At 44.5% G+C, this 20,442-nt stretch overlaps 1 protein-coding gene and 1 pseudogene across 1 annotated transcript in view; one reads left to right on the forward strand and one right to left on the reverse strand.

Moving 5' to 3' along the window:
• Positions 1 to 4,952, reverse strand: part of LOC139023077 (sphingomyelin phosphodiesterase 3-like) — a 7,330-nt pseudogene extending 2,378 nt beyond the window's left edge.
• LOC111952175 (sphingomyelin phosphodiesterase 3) overlaps positions 1 to 20,102 on the forward strand; it is a 55,673-nt gene extending 35,571 nt beyond the window's left edge. The window contains exons 3-8 of the mRNA XM_023970727.2: positions 10,804 to 10,879; positions 11,969 to 12,127; positions 12,290 to 12,379; positions 15,713 to 15,776; positions 15,898 to 16,057; positions 16,517 to 20,102. Coding sequence (XP_023826495.1) covers positions 10,804 to 10,879; positions 11,969 to 12,127; positions 12,290 to 12,379; positions 15,713 to 15,776; positions 15,898 to 16,057; positions 16,517 to 16,618 — 651 coding nt within the window. The 3' untranslated portion in view covers positions 16,619 to 20,102. The remainder of the gene's footprint in view (positions 1 to 10,803; positions 10,880 to 11,968; positions 12,128 to 12,289; positions 12,380 to 15,712; positions 15,777 to 15,897; positions 16,058 to 16,516) is intronic.
• The last annotated feature ends 340 nt before the right edge of the window (positions 20,103 to 20,442 follow it).

The following is a 20,442-nucleotide window of genomic DNA, read 5'->3' on the forward strand; positions in this document are numbered from 1 at the left end:
TACACAACATGCACGCACGCAAGACACGCACGCACAACACGCAGGACGCACGCACGCACATACACACACCACACAACCACACACACACCCAGTATATGTCGCCACACACCACACACACACACACACACACACACACACACAAGCACACACACCACCACAACACCACATCACAGCAACATCACACACCCACACACACACACACACAACAGACAAACACACACACACACACACACACACCACACCAACCACACACACCTTCTTCACCTTGTCCCTTTGTGGTTTTAAATACTAAATAGAGGGCTATTGTTTGAGACTCAAATTATTTAATTCACTGGGTTTTGCTCACTCTTAAGGGAGACATTTTAATTAAGTTAATATCTCTGACACTTCCTCCCATAATCCTCCCTTCCTCCCTCCGCTCCTTCCCTCCTCCTCGCCTCTTCGCTTTTGCTTGCCAGAGCTCATGTCTTTGTAATGTTTGAATTGTCACTGTTGTATTGGAAAGTGAAATCTGCAATTTCATTCATGTAGGTTGCTTACACCATAAGACTGTTGGAGGAATTACCATGTAATATTTATTTGGTCACAAGACTCCCAGCTTAGAGCAGAAAGACCCTGGTATAACATTCATTGATTTGCTGAAGCCCAGTGGCATTATTCATGGATGCCGAAGGAAATATTTTGTTTCACAGCACCCTCGTCTCAGTATGTGTAGTCCATGGTATTTGATGGCTGTCTGGACCAAAGAGTATGACATGTTGCGGAGGGTAGCCATTTGATTGAATTGATGCCAGCAAGCATTGGGGGCCTCGGTTGATAAAAAAAATTATAAACTAATTAGCCAATCAGTGTTGAGGCTGAGCTCAAACCTGTGGTTGTCCTGGTGCAGCAAAATGCCCCCAAAGGGAGGCCAGTTTGGAATTTGGCTTCAAAACATTCATCACAATCCTAAGCAAAACTTACTAATTTATGAGTTTCTGGCCTGCGTTTGTTTTGATGTCCTGCGTAGCTAGCTTGCTAAAATCGCCCTTTCCTCACATGGATGGAGATGGGGAATTTAGATGTGGTTGTTTGACTTTTCTCTGTACAGGTCAATGATTATGATGACGATTATGATCTAATCATCAAATTAATGTTGTCGCCACTGGCCTGAGGACGACTGAAGTTCATATTTTGGCCCTAGCCTTTAGGCTCGGTTTAACTAGCTAGCTAACTTATGCTGGGTTCATTGTTACCCACGCGAGAAAATTTAGGGTTAGCAAGCATTTTTACTAAGTCCTATGACAACAAAACACTAAAAGTGTGGCTGTAATGACAGAGCCATAGAGAGTGGAGGATGTATTGGCGCTCACTGAGTCACAAGTAGGTGAGTAAACAAAGTTTTTACCTTGGAGCAAGCACACACACACACACACACACACAAACACACACACACACAGCACACACACACACACACACACTACACAGACAACACACACACACACACGACACACACACAGCACACACACACCCACACAACACACACACCACACACACACAGCGGAAAGATGTTGCCTCTCAGGTTTTTTGTGATGAAACCAATGTTGTGTTAGTTAATTTATTCCGCCACTGTGTGCCTGTTGGGCTTTTTGTGTGTCTCAGCCTTAATTGTAAATACTGTGGCTTATGAACTATGGTTAAAGAGCAAAACATCACGCAATTATCACAACATAGGTTATAAATATGGCTTTTTTTACTCGGCTTGGCTTCCTCTGTGATTTTACGTACACACTGCCTACTGCTGAAGCCTGCTCGTCTGTGGGGTCAAGCGTCGTTAGAACCGCTGCAGCTAGGGGGTCAATACTACAGCTCTAGAGACAGTGAGATGGTGACCAGAATGACCTGGGGAGGAGGGAGGGAGGGCACTAGAGGCAACCACCATGTGATGCTTGTTATCTGAAGCCATAGCTAGCAGGGGCAGGTTATCAACCTGGGTGTCAGAAGTGGTAGAACTACTTGGTGCCTACAGTAATCCCCACATAGCAGGCCTGTCAGCACAGCGTATTTTAGATCCATCACCCCTTCAGGCTGTGAGTGCCCCAGCAGGACCTGAGCCCAGCCAGAACCAGGGATGCATCCCAAAATGGCACCCTAATTCGTACATAGGCCATTGCTACAGCCACAGCCCCATTCTCAGCCGCCAGCCTCAGCCCCAGTCCACAACCAGCCCCAGTCCCAGCCACATAGCCTCAGCCCCAGCCACGACAGCCCAGCCTCAGCCTCAGCCAGACAGGCCCCTCCCAGCCACATAGCCTCAGCCCGAGCCCCAGCCGCCACAGCCCAGAACCCAGCACAGCCTAACAGCCTCAGCCCAGCCCAGCCAACAGCCCAGCACAATCACACAGCTCAGCCCCAGCACACAGCGCCAGCCCCGCCACAGCACACAGCTCATCCCCAGCCCAGCCCCACAGCCCACCCAGCCACAGCACAGCCTGCAGCCCCAGCACCAGCCTCAGCCACAGCCCCCGCCACACAGTTCCCCAGCCACAGCCACACAGCCTCAGCCCCAGCACACAGCCCAGCACACAGCCTCAGGCAACCCGCTCAACCCAGGCAGATTATGATCACTCAAACTAAAACTCTGCTCCGCTCTTGCCCCTGACATCAGCTCTTCCCCAATGAAGTCAACACATCAGTGCCTCGGTCAGTGCACCCACAGCACATCGGCAAGGTGCGCTACGGCAGCGACTATCATAAGCTCACTGCTGGGAATGGAGTGCTAACATTCTAGCCAAATGTAATGTTTTAATGTATGTTTTAGGAAAAAGTGCAAACTCTGTAGTTTTTGGAGCGAACTCGAAAGCCCAAAGGCAGCTGTTAAAGAGATTAATCCTTAAAAAGGAAGATCAAAATAGGCTAAATTTAAGCTCCTGTTGCCCGTGCTCATTCAAAATGTGTTCTTTGAAACTGTTTTAGTGTCATACAATTCAAAAGATAAGACCTTGCTTGTTTTAGAACTTCAGAAATAACTGTCATGGTTTAAAAAGACAGCCCACTAATTATAATCAAATACAAAAAATATGGGAATAGCATAAAAGCTGCTGAAATGAACACCACCCTTGAACAACGAGGGTAGACATATCTGCACCCTCAATATGAAAACTAAGGCTACAGTTTTATTTGAGACCGAATAAAAGGAATAAAATACATTCATCTTTTGTCCTGGTGTCTGCCAGGATTTCAAGAGAGTGTTCAATTTCAAAATCCCCAGCCAGGGTAACAGGGAACTATGCCAAATATTCCAACCTTCGTTTTGTTCACGAAGAGTTTCCTGCGACAGTTAGATTGACTATATCTGTCCAACAAAAGAGAAAACAGATCCAACCTCAAAAAGCAGCAAGGAGGTGAGGATGCAGCCTGGAGGATATTTAAGTCCTTCCCAAAAGTCGGCCCAATAAGATGCAGTAACACATTGGTAACACTCACCGGGTTGAAAAGTACTAGCCTAATTATTATCTGATTCGCTTCAGCCTTTTACAACCTGACAGAGATTTATTTACAGCACTTGCAATGCTATCATTCAGGATAGACAGAGGAAAAACACCTCACCTTGACAGAGGACTCCTTTGGCGCAAGGGCGTCTTCCCTCGCCCGGTTGGGGAGCACTCGTAGTGGGCATTCACAGTATGGGATAGCGGCTGGCCAGCATGAGCCGCTGTTCAGGAACTTGAAGTGGGAAGGCACGCAGCCCTTGCCCAGGCGTTAGCGGCCCACAATCTAACTCAGGATGTAAGGGAATAGTGGTGCAGCTGGCTGCCTCAGCCTGGAATAGCCCGGTGGTCAACATTCCTGCAGACACAGGAGTCCAGGTTTGGGCAGGGAAGGAAGGAGAGATTTCATGTCGAATCCGTCGTCCACCTTGGCGCCCGCTTGCGACCGGGTGTGGCTTCTTGAACATGGAAGTGCGGTGGGACAGGGTGTTGTGAGAAGAACCACCCCCCTGTCAGGCTTCTGCATCACCTTCCGTTTGGTGATTCCCTGTCCCGGCCTCTGGGGTCTGGCTCTGGGGCATGATACTGATCTGACCCCCGAGGATGCATGGGGCAGTCTGGGGAGTTCCTGGCCCTGTGGTGTCAGTGACAGTCAGAGCTGTTCTGAAGAACAGCATGTGAAGGGGGCACTCTGGTGTGTTCTCTCACCAGCTCAGTGGACGGGAGCAATCTGAGGAAGCCCTGGTCCCCCTGTTGAGTGTATGGGGCAGTTTGGACGCTGTGGTGTGTAATGGGCAGTCTGAACCTGCAGTGTGTATTGGGCAGTCGTTACGGGTTCGGTCCCTCGGCTCGGCTGTGTTGTCGGGCGCTGGCCCAGGGAGGATGTCCGTCGGAACCCTGTGACCAAGGCTGCTTGAAGGAGGTGGCCGCTGATGCGAGGTGTTGGTGGGGGAGTCGATGTAATATCTTGGAATCTGCGGCCTGCCTGGCCCCGTTACGGAGTGCGGCTTCGCCACCTCGCGTGCACGGCGCTGGGTCTCAGACAGGTTGTTGAGCGTGCCAGGGAGTCCTGGCAGTGAGGCACGTACACGTTGGAACTGCCGAAGCAGAAGCTGCGGCCTGCGGTTCCAGCGGCCAGTTGACGCCACACCCCTGCTTCACCTGGTGCTTGTCTGGGCGGCGGTGGGTGTTAGAGATGGGATGGCGGGCCCGCCTGCAGGGTAGCGCCCACAGCAGGAAGCCAGCATGAGCGAAGGGCAGCGAGGCCAGGAGGAGCAACAGGTAGAGCGGGGGTGGACACCAGCACATACAGCGCACGAAGGCAGGGGTCCTGGGAGCGCCGAGCTTTCTCCAGAGAGGTTGCCCCGCAGGACGGACAGCAGGCGGTCCAGCAGCCAGTAACAGGGGAAGATGAAGCCCCATGACAAGGCTCTGAGGCACCGTAGGAAAGGCACTAGAGTAGGGAGAGGTGTGGAGGACCATCTCTTCTCTGGCTCAAACATGAAAAACTTTTACACTAAAATCTGGGGAAAAAACTAAACTCAAATCTACCCTCCCCTGAGTGAGAAAAAGACACTACATGGTTTCCTCGCTTTCATCGCACGCTCTGAAGGCTCTTTTCTTTGAATGACAGGGAGGCTCTTTACCCTCCCCATCCCCTCTTAACATGGCCCTCCAATGGGAGGAGTTCAAGCTCTAAACGTTAAAATTCGGCAATGTTGCACAGCCCGTTTGGCCTCCGACGGAGGCCGAAGATGAGAGAATTAGCGAAATATCTATGACAAAGATAACTACCCACTATGAGTGAATGCGAATAAATGAAAAAAGACAGGAAAAGAACGAAAGATAGCCGACCTAGGAAGTGTACGTGAGACGAGCAGCAGGTGAGATGATAGGTGGGTGAGCTCCACCCGCAAGTAACTATGATGTATATACATTGCAAGAGATTAAGTAACGTGAAAGATATAGCATAGATATACTCAATAGAATGTGGCGTAGTTGGTCCTGTGTGAGTAATCGAGGACAATCGGGTGAGTGAGAGAGGGCTGAGAGTGTTAAGACAATAGTATTTAAAATAATCAGGCGGATACCGAAAGATGATAAATTTCTAAAAGACGAAGAAAAGAGCGATCGACAAAAAGTAGAACTCAAAAAATGGATATGCATAGTAGGCATGGACGCAAAGGTACAGAAGTAAGAGAATTGTAGATCAACTATTACGCCGAAAATTACAGGAAAAGTAAAACTCTATATTAGGTAGTAAGATGTAGAAAAATATATGACTTAGATTAATAGAGAACGAGGATGAACTATATCTCTGGGTGGAGATCATTTTTGACGACGTGGAACGTAATGCTGCAGTCCAAGGTTCCATTGGACATCAGGGAGTCGGATCTATGAAGAGTAGATCTCCTACTATCTCAGCATCAGAACCTGCAGATAGAAGATGGAGGAAAGAGGATAGCGGGAGGATAGAGAGAGAGAATGTAATAAGAGAAATGGGAGAAATAAATTGAAGGGGAATTAGCTTGTGCAATGCTACTGGGATGAAAATGTTGGTCAGCCAAAATGGGCCTTGTTAATTTCACTAAGTGTCCCCCAATGGTTTAGAAATACTGCTTCACAGATACATTGTTCTGATAGGCTTGTGTGCATGCCACAAAACAGAGATTCATGGGTGTGTCTCTGTGTGTTGCAACAGTCAAAGATGGACATGTTTTTATTATAACACAAACAAAAACCTCCAATGGTTAGTGACAAACATGGTTTATAAATCAGCAGATTCACATTGAGCAAATAACACTGCTGTAAACGATCTTTAGACACAGGAGGCAACAGTGGGGTAACCTTATTGGAATAGAGGTTTGCGTGACAAAGGGAAGTATCCACTCTGTAATAAATCATGAATCATGAATTGTTAATTCATTCATTGAAACAGTTTGGGGTTTAAAACACTGGAGGCACTGAGCCACTGGCCTCAGCCCTACCCCAGAGCCACCACCATATCAGCCAACCTTTGGGACTGTTGTGGCAGAGGCCCTGGGCAAGACGGTGCACAAAGCCTGTATAAATGATTATGATGTTTATTTATTTAATTTTTATGAACCTTTATTTTAACTAGGGCAAGTCAGGTTAAGATAATTCTTAATTTACAATGAACGACCTAAACCAAAAGTCAACCAGGCCTCCTGCGGGGACAATAAATAAATAAGATGTAAGCTTACAGTGAAATGCTACTTACGAGCCCTAACCAACATGCGTTTTTAAAAAAAATACGGAAAGAATGATATAAAAGTAACAAGCAATTAAGAGCTGCCGTAAATAACATAGTGAGACTATATACAGGGGGTACGAAACGAGTTAATGTGCGGGGGAACGGTTAGTTGAGGAGTAATGTACATGTAGGTAGAGTTTTAAAGTGACTAGCTTCAGCAAACTAGCTCAGCCTGTAAATCATGCTTACAAAATGTGGTCGGCATCGAGTAATTGTCTCTGGCCCCTCCCAGTTAGGGGGAGGTGATGAGCTCCTACAGGCAGAGTCTCACTGCGCGCTAACAATTGGACATAATAATGGATTTTTTTTCGCGACATATAACACAAACATTTATATAGATGGATGGGAACCTGTGAGGATTCCCCTGGTGGTGCTTTCTGATGTAAGATCATCAAAGGTATGGAATATTTATCCCCTGTATTTTTGTGTTTATTTGGTGACGCCATCTTTGCAGCTTGTGGTATGCTACTTTTTGCAGCGCCGTCTCAAGATTATAGCGTGCATTTCTTCTTCTGTAAAGTGTTTTGAAATCTGACATAGCGTTTGCATTAAGGAGAGGTAATATCTATAATTTCAATGTGTATCACTTGTTTATCATCTATATTTATGATGAGTAATTTCTGTTGAAACGATGGGCTATTGCAACGTCACTTGCATGTTTTTGCATTTAGCTGAATCTAGTCGCTCAATGTAACCGCGATTTGTTTGTTATATAACTATGAATTTAATCAAAACAAAACATGCATGTATTGTGTACATGAGTCTATGAGTGTCAATCTGATGAAAAATAATCGAGGTTGTGATTCATTTTTATCTCTATTCTGGTTTTTGTAAAGCTATATTTAGCTGGAAAAAATGGCGTATGCTTATTGTTGGTTTTGTGGTGACCTAACATAATTCCCCGGTTTTTTTAGTGCTTTCGCTGAAACGCCTATTTTTAACAAGCGGACACTTGGTGGGATGTAAGCAACAAGATTAACCTTTAAAATGATATAAGACACATGAATGTCTGAGGAATTTTTATTATGAGATTTCTGTTTTTTGAATTTGGGGCGCCTGCACTTCGACTGGCCCTGTTGTCATGATCGGTCCCGTTAAGCTTGAGCTACGGACCTCAGCCATAAGAGAGTTTAAGCCTGATCAATTTACGTGTTAAATGAGGCTCACCTCCTGGTTACCCTAGTGCCCTATCCCCCGTGCATTCCCGCAAGCAGGCGGAGGTGTTGCTAAACATTACGTAGCAAATTTCAATTTACGAAAAAAAACTAGCATTTGCCCAACGCTAAAATCAATGTCTATATATATTATTTTAGCAAGGTGCTTCATACTTTTTCTGACATTTTTTTTCTTCTCCCCAGCATGTTTTTACAAAAATAAGATTTTTCCGCAAGGACATATAACACGATCCAGAAATAACCTTCGACTCGAAATCAAAATCCAAACTACAACCTGGTTTTGGACACAATCAGCTGTTGATTAAATTTGACACTTCGCAGCCACCAGATTTTGACATGTTGAAATACAGTTTGCATTGAAATTGTGGGTCATATCAACCCGGCCGCACGTGACAAGTTGTTCACTTTCGCTCCTCGAGGCTAATCAGGGCAAGACGGGGCAAACGTTTAGTGATTGAACCTCCACTGAAGATGGCAATAAAAACTGCATCCGGTTTTACGATGGGGGATTCCCGAGGGAAAAGTGCTACCTCAAGGGCTGGAGGGGGTAAACAATAACGTGTTTGGGCTGCAGAAGCGCTGTCTGCATCTCAATGGGCCCATAGGGGCTCTGGTCAGAATGTGGCACTATCAAGGAATAGCATTCCATTTTGGTATGCCAGACCCTGTGTCTGTTCTGCTAGACTAAGAAGTATGCCTATGATGAGGTGGCTGACACTAACTGCATCCTCTCTGGAACTATTGACACAAGACCATGTTGGAGTGAAGTGCAGGCAGCAGCAGCAGCAGCAGCTCCCACCAGGGGCTGTTTGGAACCTTGCTCTCGGGGCTGAAATGGAGTGGGGGACGCCTGGGAATATGTTTTGGGTCCGATGGACGAACCATTTTCAAATGTGACTCTTCTTAGCTGTTCTTGACATGGGCCTCAGGGGTTGGAGAATGTAGCCATTTTCAAACACCTGAAAACAGCCGTTCCTGCAATTTGAGCCATTAATCATATGCTTAATTCCTGATGTAAGAAAGGTGTCTGCAAATCTAAAACATACCTCTTGAGTGTCTGTATCTCTGACTAGTGGTTTAATGAAAATACAAATAAATGCTGCATTGGATGCTAAACTCTGGGTCAATGACTGAAAGCAGATTTGAATCTTAGTTCAGTACATTTAAATTATTGCTTGATTTCTACGTCTACAACCTTGCCAGCAAGGCATGGCAGCTCAGATAGTTAGACAAGCTTAACTACTCGAACTTGATTGTGTTTGTGTGTGGTTTGAATTACAGAGAAAACCTCAAAACAGGGCCAGGCCCACTCAAAGCTCACATCAAATGGAAATCAATTAAATAAATAAACCCATAGCTTCTCCTCTCAGTGCTGAGGTCGAACTCCATTTGTTGATTTAAATCACCTTCCCTCCTGGTAGATAAAGGGCTTTGCTTTTACTCTGCATGTGTCAATGTGAAAGTCTATTTAAGCATTGAACACAGTAATGGTGTACAGTAGAGGTATTGGCTCCTCTCTCTAGCCTCCATGATGAGAGAGACAAAGGTCTGGGTGCAGGAGAATTTAAAGTGGGTCACATATCTAGTCCTTTGGAATCACATGGACCTTTTACCCTGCTACTAGTTTAGTCAGTTCCAATTATCATAATCATCATTATAATTTATTTATTTTCTCACACGGCCTACGTAAAACACAAACACACAGCGACACACACACACGTGCACACACATACACATGTAAGCGCGCACACACACACAAGCGGCCCGAGACACATACCCCTGATTCCCTTCATGCCTGATGTCAGTTTCAGAGCACACACTTACCCAAGCATGGATAAGCCTCTGAAATATTCATACACAGGGATACAGTCAGGGAAAGAGAGAGAAGATGAAAGACAGAGAGAGAGAGAGAGAGAGAGAGAGAGAGAGAGAGAGAGAGAGAGAGAGAGAGAGAGAGAGACAATGGGGAACAGGAACACGGGTGAGAGAGTTGGGGAGGCAGCAGCTCCAGCTCTACAGACGGGTCAGGGACAGTACAGTGTGTCAGGTTATGGCTGGACATAGAGTTTACTGCTTCTTAATTGAGTTAATGCTGCAAATCTCTGTGGGGTGGAAATGTCACTGAATTTATTATGTTTGAGGTCTGAAATGTAAAGCTTGCATTTCATATTAAAGTCTAGCTAAGTGGGTTAATGCTTTATTGGTCCTCAGCATTTACTGTGAGGGCCTTGATGGTGAGACCAAGCCAAGAATGCAATTCAGTGATTGGATGACTGCACAGTGACTGAACAGAGAACTTGAATACACTGTAATCAAATCTAATCCAATTTACAATAGCCATGATCACAGAGGAGACCTATTCAGAGATCTCCTCATAAAGGTCTTTAAAGAGACCTTTTCTGATTCTGCGCGAGACTTCAGAACACTGCGTGTTTCCAACCCACACAATCAAATACTCTAATCTACCCCTATACCCTACACCCCTCTGTGTAGTCCACCCATCCCTTACACTCAAGAGCACCAGTCCATCCATTCAGTATCCATTTTTGGCCCAGTCTCACAGACCCAGTGTAATCTGCAGTAAAAGCCTCTCCATTCATTCCAGGATTTTCATAGCCAATTCAGGGCTGTAAATCAAGACAGTGACAGACAGACTGTCTCCACTGAGGGGATTTCAAAGAGGGACAATATCAGAGAAAAGAGTGTTGGAGAGGGGAGACGAGAGGGAGGGAGAGGAGACAGATGGAGAATGAGAGTTTTGGGATTGGGCCAATGACAGAGAAGGTGGTGTAAATGCGATATTAAATGTTTTCTAATTCAATATTCGAACAACTTGTTGACAGAGATATTTAACTTCCTCTTTGTCTCTCCCTATTCACTACAGGTGCAGGTAGGCACCTCCCATCAGGAGCAAAGAGTTGTGGGATATCTCACCTGCACACATCTGCATGCCATTGAAGGTACGTTGAGATAGAACAATACACATTCACAAAGCAATACATTTTGAGCTGCTTTTTTAATTGGATCCTAGCCATAACACTTATTCTCCCTAGTGTCTGAATGGGTCTATTCTGGCTCTGTGGTCTTATGTGAATATCAGAGAGAAATAGGACAAATGTTATAGAATAAAAAAAGGGTGTAAGAGTGATTGTACCTGTGCAGGTGAGTGTGTAAACACAACAGTCGTAGGCAGATGGTTTAAGGTGGTTAGTGTGTAGTAGACTACTCAGCTTTCTACCTCGGTGTATAAGATAAATGGATGCATCAAACCCGCACACATCCTCTGTTCCCATGGCGACAAGCTCAAGCTGTTTTAAGTGTCAGGCCTATTTAAAGCCTCTGGTCTCTGAGCCTAATTTTTTACCAAGACAGATCTCCCTGCTATTTCTGGAGCCTCCCATGCCTCTGAGAGTCTGCTCACTCAGCTAATTATAGAACTACGGCTATTTCTAAAGACAACTTAAACATATGGGAGAGAGTACAAGAAAGGCCTTATTATGTTCTGGATGATGCTGCACACTACAGTATACATCTTTGCAACGGGGCACATTTTTATTGCTGCTTGTTTTTCATGGCCTATTTTTCCCCTCTTACTGCTTGTTCTGTGTACTGTATGTGTGTGTGTGTGTGTGTGTGTGTGTGTGTTGTGCGCACATTATGTGTGTGTGTGTTGTGTGTGTTGTGTGTGTGTTGTGGTGTGTGGTGTGTGTGTGTACAAACTTGTCGCATTTTTCTTCTGTTAATTTTGGCCTTTGCTGCTTGTGCAGAGGCAACAATTATATTACTGTCTACATTTAGAACACATGTTTGCATTGTCTTGTTGACACATAAATAATCAGCATTGAATAGACGTCATCCAGGGTTCCTGACAATACCTGCTCTTCCTCCATACAAATATGTTTAGTAGCATGGTCATCCTCGCTGGCTAAGCTAAGCCACTCAATTGTTTTATTTCCATCCCCCCACACCCTCCTCTCTCTCTCTGTCTCTCTCTCTGTCTCTCTCTCTCTGTCTCTCTCTCCCTGTCTCTCTCTCTCTCCATCTCTCAGGAGATGCAGCTGTGCGTTGTGAGCAGTTGGATCTGCTCTTGGCGTGGGGGGCGGAGTTCCGCAAGATGACGTCCCGCCCCTCGGAGGAGAAGGGTCTGGAAGACCAGGTGGCCTTTGATGTTGTCCTCGGCGACCTCAATTTTGACAACTGCTCCTCAGGTAGCTAGCTGTCTGACTGTGTGAAAATCTTCTGTTCTCTGACATCCTGCAGAAATTGTACTTGTGGGTGTTGTACATATAATTTGATGTATCTAGACCAATGTCTGGTGGATCTGGACAGACAAGCATCTCTTTATTTCTCATTGCACCCCTCTATTTCAGAGGATAAACTGGAGCAGCAGCATGCCGTCTTCACCCAGTACAAGGACCCATGTCGCCTGGGGCCAGGGGAGGACAAGCCTTGGGCTCTGGGTGAGTGGATAGAAGTTTGGGCTGGTACTGGAGGGAGTGGGTGTGCTCGTGTCAGGGAACTAGGCTTTGTCTCTTTAGAAAAAGCTTGATTTCCTATAGCAGCCAATCTGGGCACACACTGTGCAGACCAAAAATAAGTACAATATATGCTGGCATAAACCTGGAGAATTATGGTCTGGAACCAAATCTAAAGGAGAAGGAACATTATCTAGGACACAGTGATGTTTGGCAAGTGCTATATGCCGTAAGAGATGGTAGGATGGATGTTGGCATATATTCAACCAAGCCAAGTTTATTGTGCACTGGAGCCAATGTGTAGATACATAGGAGTTACAGTCCTTCAGAAAGTATTCCTACCCCTTGACTTATTCCACGTTTTGCGGTGTTACAGCCTGAATTCAAAATTGATTAAAGCAATGTTTTTTCTTACCCATCTACACACACAATACCAGCTAATGACAAAGTGAAAACATGCTTTTGGAAATGTAGCACATGTATTGAAAATGAAATACAGAAATTCTTTGGCTGGTCCAGTCAAGGACTTTCACATTCTTGTTCTGAAGCCATTCCAGCATTGCTTTGGCTGTATGCTTGGGGTCATTGTCCTGTTGGAACGTAAATCTTTGCCCCCAGTCTAAGGTTGTTTGCACCCTGAAGCAGGTTCTCATCAAGGATTTGTCTGTTTGGCTTCATTCATTGTTCCCTCTATTCTTATCTGTCTCCCAGTCCCTGCTGATGAAAAGCATCCTAATAGCATGATGCTGTGCCTGGTCTCCTCCAGACATACCGTTTTGCATTCCGGCTAAAGAGTTTTGTCTCATCAGACCACAGAGTCTTTCACGTGCCTTTTTGCAAACTCCAGGCGTGTTTTCATGTGCCTTTCTCTCAGGAGTAGCTTCCGTCTGGCCAGTCTCCCATAAAGCCCAGATTGGTGAAGTGATGTAGAGACTGTTGTCCTTCTGGCAGGTTCTCCAATCTCAGTCAAGGAACTTGGGTTCCAGGTCACCTCTGGTTCCATTGGGTTCTTGGTCACCTCCCTGACCAAGGTCTTTCTTTCCAAGTTGCTTAGTTTGGTTGGACATCCAGCTCTAGGCAGAGTTTGGGGAGTTCCATATTTGTTTTATTTAGCAATGATGGAGACCACTGTGATCTTGGAAACTTTCAACACTCTAGAAATTGTTTTATACCCTTTTATACCCAGATAAACACTACCATTCAAAAGTTTGGGGTCACTTAGAAATGTCCTTGTTTTTTAAAGAAAAGCAAATTTTCTGTCCATTAAAATAACATACAATTGATCAGAAAAACAGTGTAGACATTGTTAATGTTGTAAATGACTATTGCAGCTGGAAACGGCTTATATTTTTTGGAATATCTACATACTAGGTGTAACAGTATAGCTTCCGTCCCTCTCCTCGCCCCAACCAGGGACCCTCTGCACACATCAACCACAGTTACCCATCGCGCCACAAAAGCCATGGCCCTTGCAGAGCAAGGGGAACAACTACTTCTAGGTCTCAGCACGAGTGACGTCACCGATTGAAACACTATTAGTGCGCACCACGCTAACTAGCTAGCCATTTCACATCGGCCACACTCACCCCCCTTTTGACCTCCTCCTTTTCCGCAGCAACCAGTGATCCGGGTCACGGCACCAATGTAACAGTATAGCTTCCGTCCCTCTCCTCGCCCCAACCTGGGCTCGAACCAGGGACCCTCTGCACACACCAACCACAGTCACTCACAAAGCATCGTTACCCATCGCGCCACAAAAGCCACGGCCCTTGCAAATGAAGGGGAACAATTACTTCTAGGTCTCAGAGCGAGTTACGTCACCGATTGAAACACTATTAGCGCGCACCACCGCTAACTAGCTAGCCATTTCACATCGGCCACATAGGCGTACAGAGGCCCATTATCAGCAACCATCACTCCTGCGTTCCAATGGCAAGTTGTGTTAGCTAATCCAAATGTATCATTTTAAAAGGCTAATTGGTCATTAGAAAACCCTTTTGCAATTATGTTAGCACAGCTGAAAACTGTTGTTCTGATTAAAGAAGCAATAAAACTGTCCTTCTTTAGACTAGTTGTATATCTGGAGCATCAGCATTTGTGGGTTCGATTACAGACTCAAAATGGCCAGAAACAAAGCACTTTCTTCTGAAACTCGTCAGTCTATTCTTGTTCTGAGTAATGAAGGCGATTCCATGCAAGAAATTGCCAAGAAACTGAAGATCTCGTACAACGCTGTGTACTACTCCCTTCACAGAACAGCGCAAACTGTCTCTAACGAGAATATAAAGAGGAGTGGGAGGCCCCGGTGCACAACTGAGCAAGTGGACAAGTACATTAGAGTGTCTAGTTTGAGAAACAGACGCCTCACAAGTCCTCAACTGGCAGCTTCATTAAATAGTACCCGCAAAACACCAGACTCAACGTCAACAGTGAAGAGGCGACTCCGGGATGCTGGCCTTCTAAGCAGAGTTTATTGGTCCAGTATCTGTGTTAATTTGCCCATCTTAATATTTTCTTTTTATTGGCCAGTCTGAGATATGGCTTTTTCTTTGCAACTCGACTCTTCACTGTTGACGTTGAGACTGGTGTTTTGCAAAAACTTGCAAAAAGTTTAAAAAACATGTTTTCACTTTGTCATTATGGGGTATTGTGCGTAGATGGGTGATAGAAAAAATAAATGTAATCCATTTTGAATTCAGGCTGTAACACAACAAAATGTGAAATAAGTCAAGGGGTATGAATACTTTCTGAAGGCACTGTATGTTAATCACTGTGAGTCACCATGTTCTCCTTCTCTTCTACTGCTCATTTTAACGTTGTCTCACCCAGACTCCTCCATGTGGAAGACTCCATCAGCCTAAGACTAGTTCCTTAGAGCTCCTCATTACCAATACTGCACATTTGATTTCTGGCCTGAGGACCATTCTATAAATGAAAATTGTAGCGGTCTGGGGATTTAAGGTTATTAGAGATCTGTTATGTCACAGAGGAGGAAGATACTGGAGATTTCATTGTTGACTTTTCAAGAAATTATAGAGAAAACAGGTTTCAGAACTATAGATTCTTATGAGCTGCCAACCATTGTCAGTTTATGCAATTGGTCAGGTGAACTCATACCTCCCTGTCAGCTGTCCTTTTACCCAGGTGTGTGTGTGTGTGTGTGTGCTGTGTTGTGTGTGGTGTGCTGTGTGTTGTGTGTGTGTGTGTGTGTGTGTGTGTGTGTGTGTGTGTGTGTGTGTGTGTGTGTGTGTGTGTGTGTGTGTGTGTGTGTGTGTGTGTGTGTGTGTGTGTGGTGTGTGTGTGTGTGTGTGTTCCCAGGTACACTACTGGACACCAGTGGGCTTTATGACGAGGAGGTCAGTTCACCAGAGAGTTTACAAAAGTAAGTAAAACAACGAATATCAACACACACACACACAGGCAGACAATACATATACACTTATTAATATCTGTTGAAATTATATGGTATTTTTAAGTTGTTTATTGGTTGTTTTTGTTGACAGAGTGATGGAGAATGAGGAGGGGAGGAAGGAATACTTGGTGTTCCCCACCAATAAAAACCAATGTCCTAATCAGAAGGGCAGAAAAATCCCCCTGAAAGGCAATGGGAGGAGGATCGACTACATCCTTTACAGAGAGGAGGTGCAGCAGGACTGGAAAGTGGTACGTAAACCCTGGCTAAAGACCCTGTAGATGCCAAATTGTGATGTAGAAATATGCAAAGAGAGGAGACTGAGCATCAAGACCAGATCAAACAAACTGGGAAAGGAGAGTTAGGRTTAGGTCAATGTTTTCATCAAAGAGGATTAGAAAACCAAATTACTTTATTTGCATAGATTGCAAATCTGTGCAGGACAACATCTCGTACTACTGCTGTAGTTTCTCTCATTATCAATCTTTGCACTGAACTGCCCCCTTGTGATTAAACTTGGCTATGGCAGGAATTATGGTCGACATACATTTTCAGATACACACAGTGGTGCAGAATATTATGATTTAAAATACACTGTGTTGTAATCTAGTATTTTGCTGACTTTATATAATTAATCTGTAATCCCATAATATTGTATCATGAAATTATTATGGTGATGTCATGAACCTTCTCTCTGTCGCCACCTGCAGGACATTGAAGAGTTCAGCTTCATCACCCAGCTAGCCGGCCTCACTGACCACCTGTCTGTGGCCATGCGTCTGGCTGTGTCCACTGGAGAGGAGGAACCTTAGAATGGGGAGGGAAGAGAGAGAGAGAGAACGAAAGGGACTCAGGCCTGAGAAATACAGAGCTTAACAAAGAAAATAAAGATGGATGTAAAGAGGAAGAAAGAGAAGAGCAGATACAGAGGAATCATGTGATCCAGATGGAACCTGATGGAGAGAGAAAGGAGTGGTTGTTGTGTGTGTCAGAGGTCTGGACTGGGCCTAATGTGGACCTGAGAGACTGAGCCAAAGACTTAAACACACAGACAGTTTCAGTTTGACTCACGCACCTACAGGCCACCGTACTGTATCACCTCTGGTCCTCATGGACTATCAGCTCCCTGATGATGGAGTCCCAATGATTGATTTACTATAAATAATTTCCTGTATTTAGGGACTATTTTGTTTTTAGGCCTCATTTATGTCTGACCTTTTTATGTTTTTACCTTTTGGGCTCGGAAGTGTCAAATCTTTGTTCTTTATTTCTATGATAAAAAATGGCAACATGAGACTTCTCTTGACTCATGCAATCTAGAGTGTAGCCTGGCTTTCTATGGCCCTCTGTGTTTCTCTGTTGGTGTTTGTTCCTGTCAATTGAAGGAACCTCAGCAAAAATTACTTTTTTTCTAACTCTTTCTAAAGGTTTCTATGGTCACTGCACCATCTTTGTAGGGAGTTTAAACACCTGCATTTAATACTTTACATTTATAATGGAGGAGTTGTATGAAAACCAACATCTTTGACTGAAAAGGGATGTTTTTGGGGCCACCACTTACAGGCATCTCATGTTTCAGTGGCGGTTGGTTGGTAGGTTGTTTGGCAGAGCTGAGAAGTGAGGAACACCTGATATGATTAGATAAGAGGAACATAGTTAGGAAGGCCTGGGTGGGGAAGTGGGGGGTTTCTGCATGGAGAGGGGAATGAGGATTTCAGACTTCAATCCCTCGATAAGAGACTGTTTAGGTTGGAAGCCTGGTCTCCAGGGCGATAAGCATGTTCCCTTGACGATACAACCTCAAATACTGCCAATGCAATGTTTCTGCATGAAATTCCACCCTGCCAATACCCACAAACACACACATTACAGACAGACACAGATGGCACTCCTGCCTGCCTCGTTTGTGATCACACCTTTTTACTCTCTCACCTGTTCTAGCAGTATAGTATTGACTCTGTTGCTATTGCTGGCTGTACAAGACGATAAGGGATGTGCCTATGTGTGCAGGGCTGGCTTTGGGATATGTGACGACCCCATGTCCCCCTTTAGCATGGTGCAGTATTTATAAAGCTTATTCCTGGTTGTGGCCACAGCAGAGGCGAATGTTTACACACCTGATTATTCGTTTCTGGTCAGTGAGTAAGCCTGGTCAGTCAGAATATCTCTGTACTTTACTAGCTATGTAAGTATAGTACCATTCAAAAGTTTGGACATACCCATTCAATGGTTTTTCTTTATTTTTACTATTTTCTACATTGTAGAATAATAGTGAAGACTTCAAAACTATTAAATAACACATGAAATCATGTAGTAACCAAAAAAGTGTTAAACAAATCAGAATATATTTTCTATTTTAGATTCTTCAAAGTAGCCATCTTTTCCCTTGATGACAGCCTTGCACAATCTTGGCATTCTCTCAACCAGCTTCATGAGGCAGTCACCTGGAATGCATTTCAACTTACATATGTGCATTGTTAAAAGTTAATTTGTGGAATTTCTTTCCTTCTTAATGCATTTGAGCCAATCAGTTGTGTTGTGACAAGGTAGGGGTGGTATACAGTAGACATCCCTGTTTGGTTGAAGACCAAGTCCATATTATGGCAAGAACAGCTCAAATAAGCAAAGAGAAACGACAGTCCATCATTACTTTAAGACACGAAGGTCTGTCAATCTGGAAAAAAAAACATCAAGTTCTATGATGAAACTGGCTCTCATGAGGACCGCCACAGGAAAGGAAGACCCAGAGTTACCTTTGCTGCAGAGGATAAGTTTATTAGAGTTAACTCCACCTCAGATTGCAGCCCAAATAAATGCTTCACAGAGTTCAAGTAACAGACACATCTCAACATCAACTGTTCAGATGAGCCTGCATGAATCAGGCCTTCATGGTCGAATTGCTGCAAAGAAATCACTACTAAAGGACACCAATAAGAAGAAGAGACTTTCTTGGGCCAAGAAACACGAGCAATGGACATTAGACCGGTGGAAATTTGTCCATTGGTCTGGAGTCCAAATTTGAGATTTTTGTTTCCAACCGCCGTGTCTTTGTGAGACGCAGAGTAGGTGAACGGAAGATCTCTGCATGTGTGGTTCCCACCGTGAAGCATGGAGAAGGAGGTGTGATGGTGTGGGGGTGCTTTGCTGGTGACACTGTCAGTGATTTGTTTAGAAATCAAGGCACACTTAACCAGCATGGCTACCACAGCATTCTGCAGCAATACGCCATCCTGTCTGGTTTGTACTTAGTGGGACTATCATTTGTTTTCCAACAGGACAAAGACCCAACACACCTCCAGGCTGTGTAAGAGCTATTTGACCAAGAAAGAGAGTGATGGGTGCTGCATCAGATGATCGGGCCTCCACAATCACCCGACCTCAACCCAATTGAGATGGTTTGGTATGAGTTGGACCGCAGAGTGAAGGAAAACCAGCCAACAAGTGCTCAGCATATGTGGAAACTCCTTCAAGACTGTTGGAAAAGCATTCCAGATGAAGCTGGTTGAGAGAATGCCAAGAGTGTGCAAAGCTGTCATCAAGGCAAAGGGTGGCTACTTTGAAGAATCTCAAAAATTAAATATATTTTTATTTGTTTAACACTTTTTTGGTTACTACATTACTCCATATGTGTTATTTCATAGGTTTGATGTCTTCACTATTATTCTACAATGTAGAAAATAGTAAAAAATAAAGAAAAACCCTTGAATGAGTAGGTGTGTCCAAACTTTTGGCTGGTACTATGTGTACTGTATGTATGCCCACCTGGAGTTTCTACTCATCTACTAACGTTATCACCTGGTTGCTTTTATACTCTCTAAAGCCTCTTTATTATTATCAATATTATTATTATTATTATTTGTAGGGTTTATATTTTTTATCGATCTGCTTGTTTCTTATTTAGAATGCTGCAGTTCCCTGGTTTAGTGCACAAACTCATAGAGATAAAATCCCTGTTGTGCTTGTCTGACTCTCCAGTGCCTCAGCCTCTCTGGGGTTGGGCCTGTGTAAGTCAGGGATTGGGGGTCAAAGGGCAGGCAGGGAGAACTGCTGTAGCTGCATGCAGTGTGTAATGGCTTCTAGTCTCTCCACAGAAAAGGCATCACCTTACTGTTGTTTTGATTTTGTTTTCTATAATAACTGTTACTGATGGGTTTTATTTCATTTTACTGGGAATTCTGCTTTGGTGTAGCCTTGTTTTCTGAGTGATGTGGCGGGGAATTGTCTTTCTCTTTTTAAGCTTCTTCGACAAACAGCTTATTTTCTTCTGCTTTAAAAAAATTATTTTCCCCTTTTGAATCGCTGGCTCTTTGTGTGTTTATTTGAGTGTGGAGTATATGTCTAAAGTGCTCTCATTCACCAACGGTCATTCTCTGCCAAACCGCCAGTGGAAAACACCAGAGAAACTGTCTTTCTCGCTCTGCATCCTCTGGGACTTAGGGACTGTGTGTGTGTGTGTGTGTGTGTGTGTGTGTGTGTGTGTGTGTGTGTGTGTGTGTGTGTGGTGTGTGTGTGTGTGTGTGTGTGTGTGTGTGTGTGTGTGTGTGTGTGTGTTGTGTGTGTGTGTGTGTGTGTGTGTGTGTGTGTGTGTGTGTGTGTGTGCGTGCGTGCGTGTTAGAAAATTCATGGCAGTATCACA

The sequence above is a fragment of the Salvelinus sp. IW2-2015 genome, linkage group LG26 (assembly GCF_002910315.2).
Source record: "Salvelinus sp. IW2-2015 linkage group LG26, ASM291031v2, whole genome shotgun sequence".
In the NCBI taxonomy this organism is placed as follows: Eukaryota; Metazoa; Chordata; class Actinopteri; order Salmoniformes; family Salmonidae; genus Salvelinus; species Salvelinus sp. IW2-2015.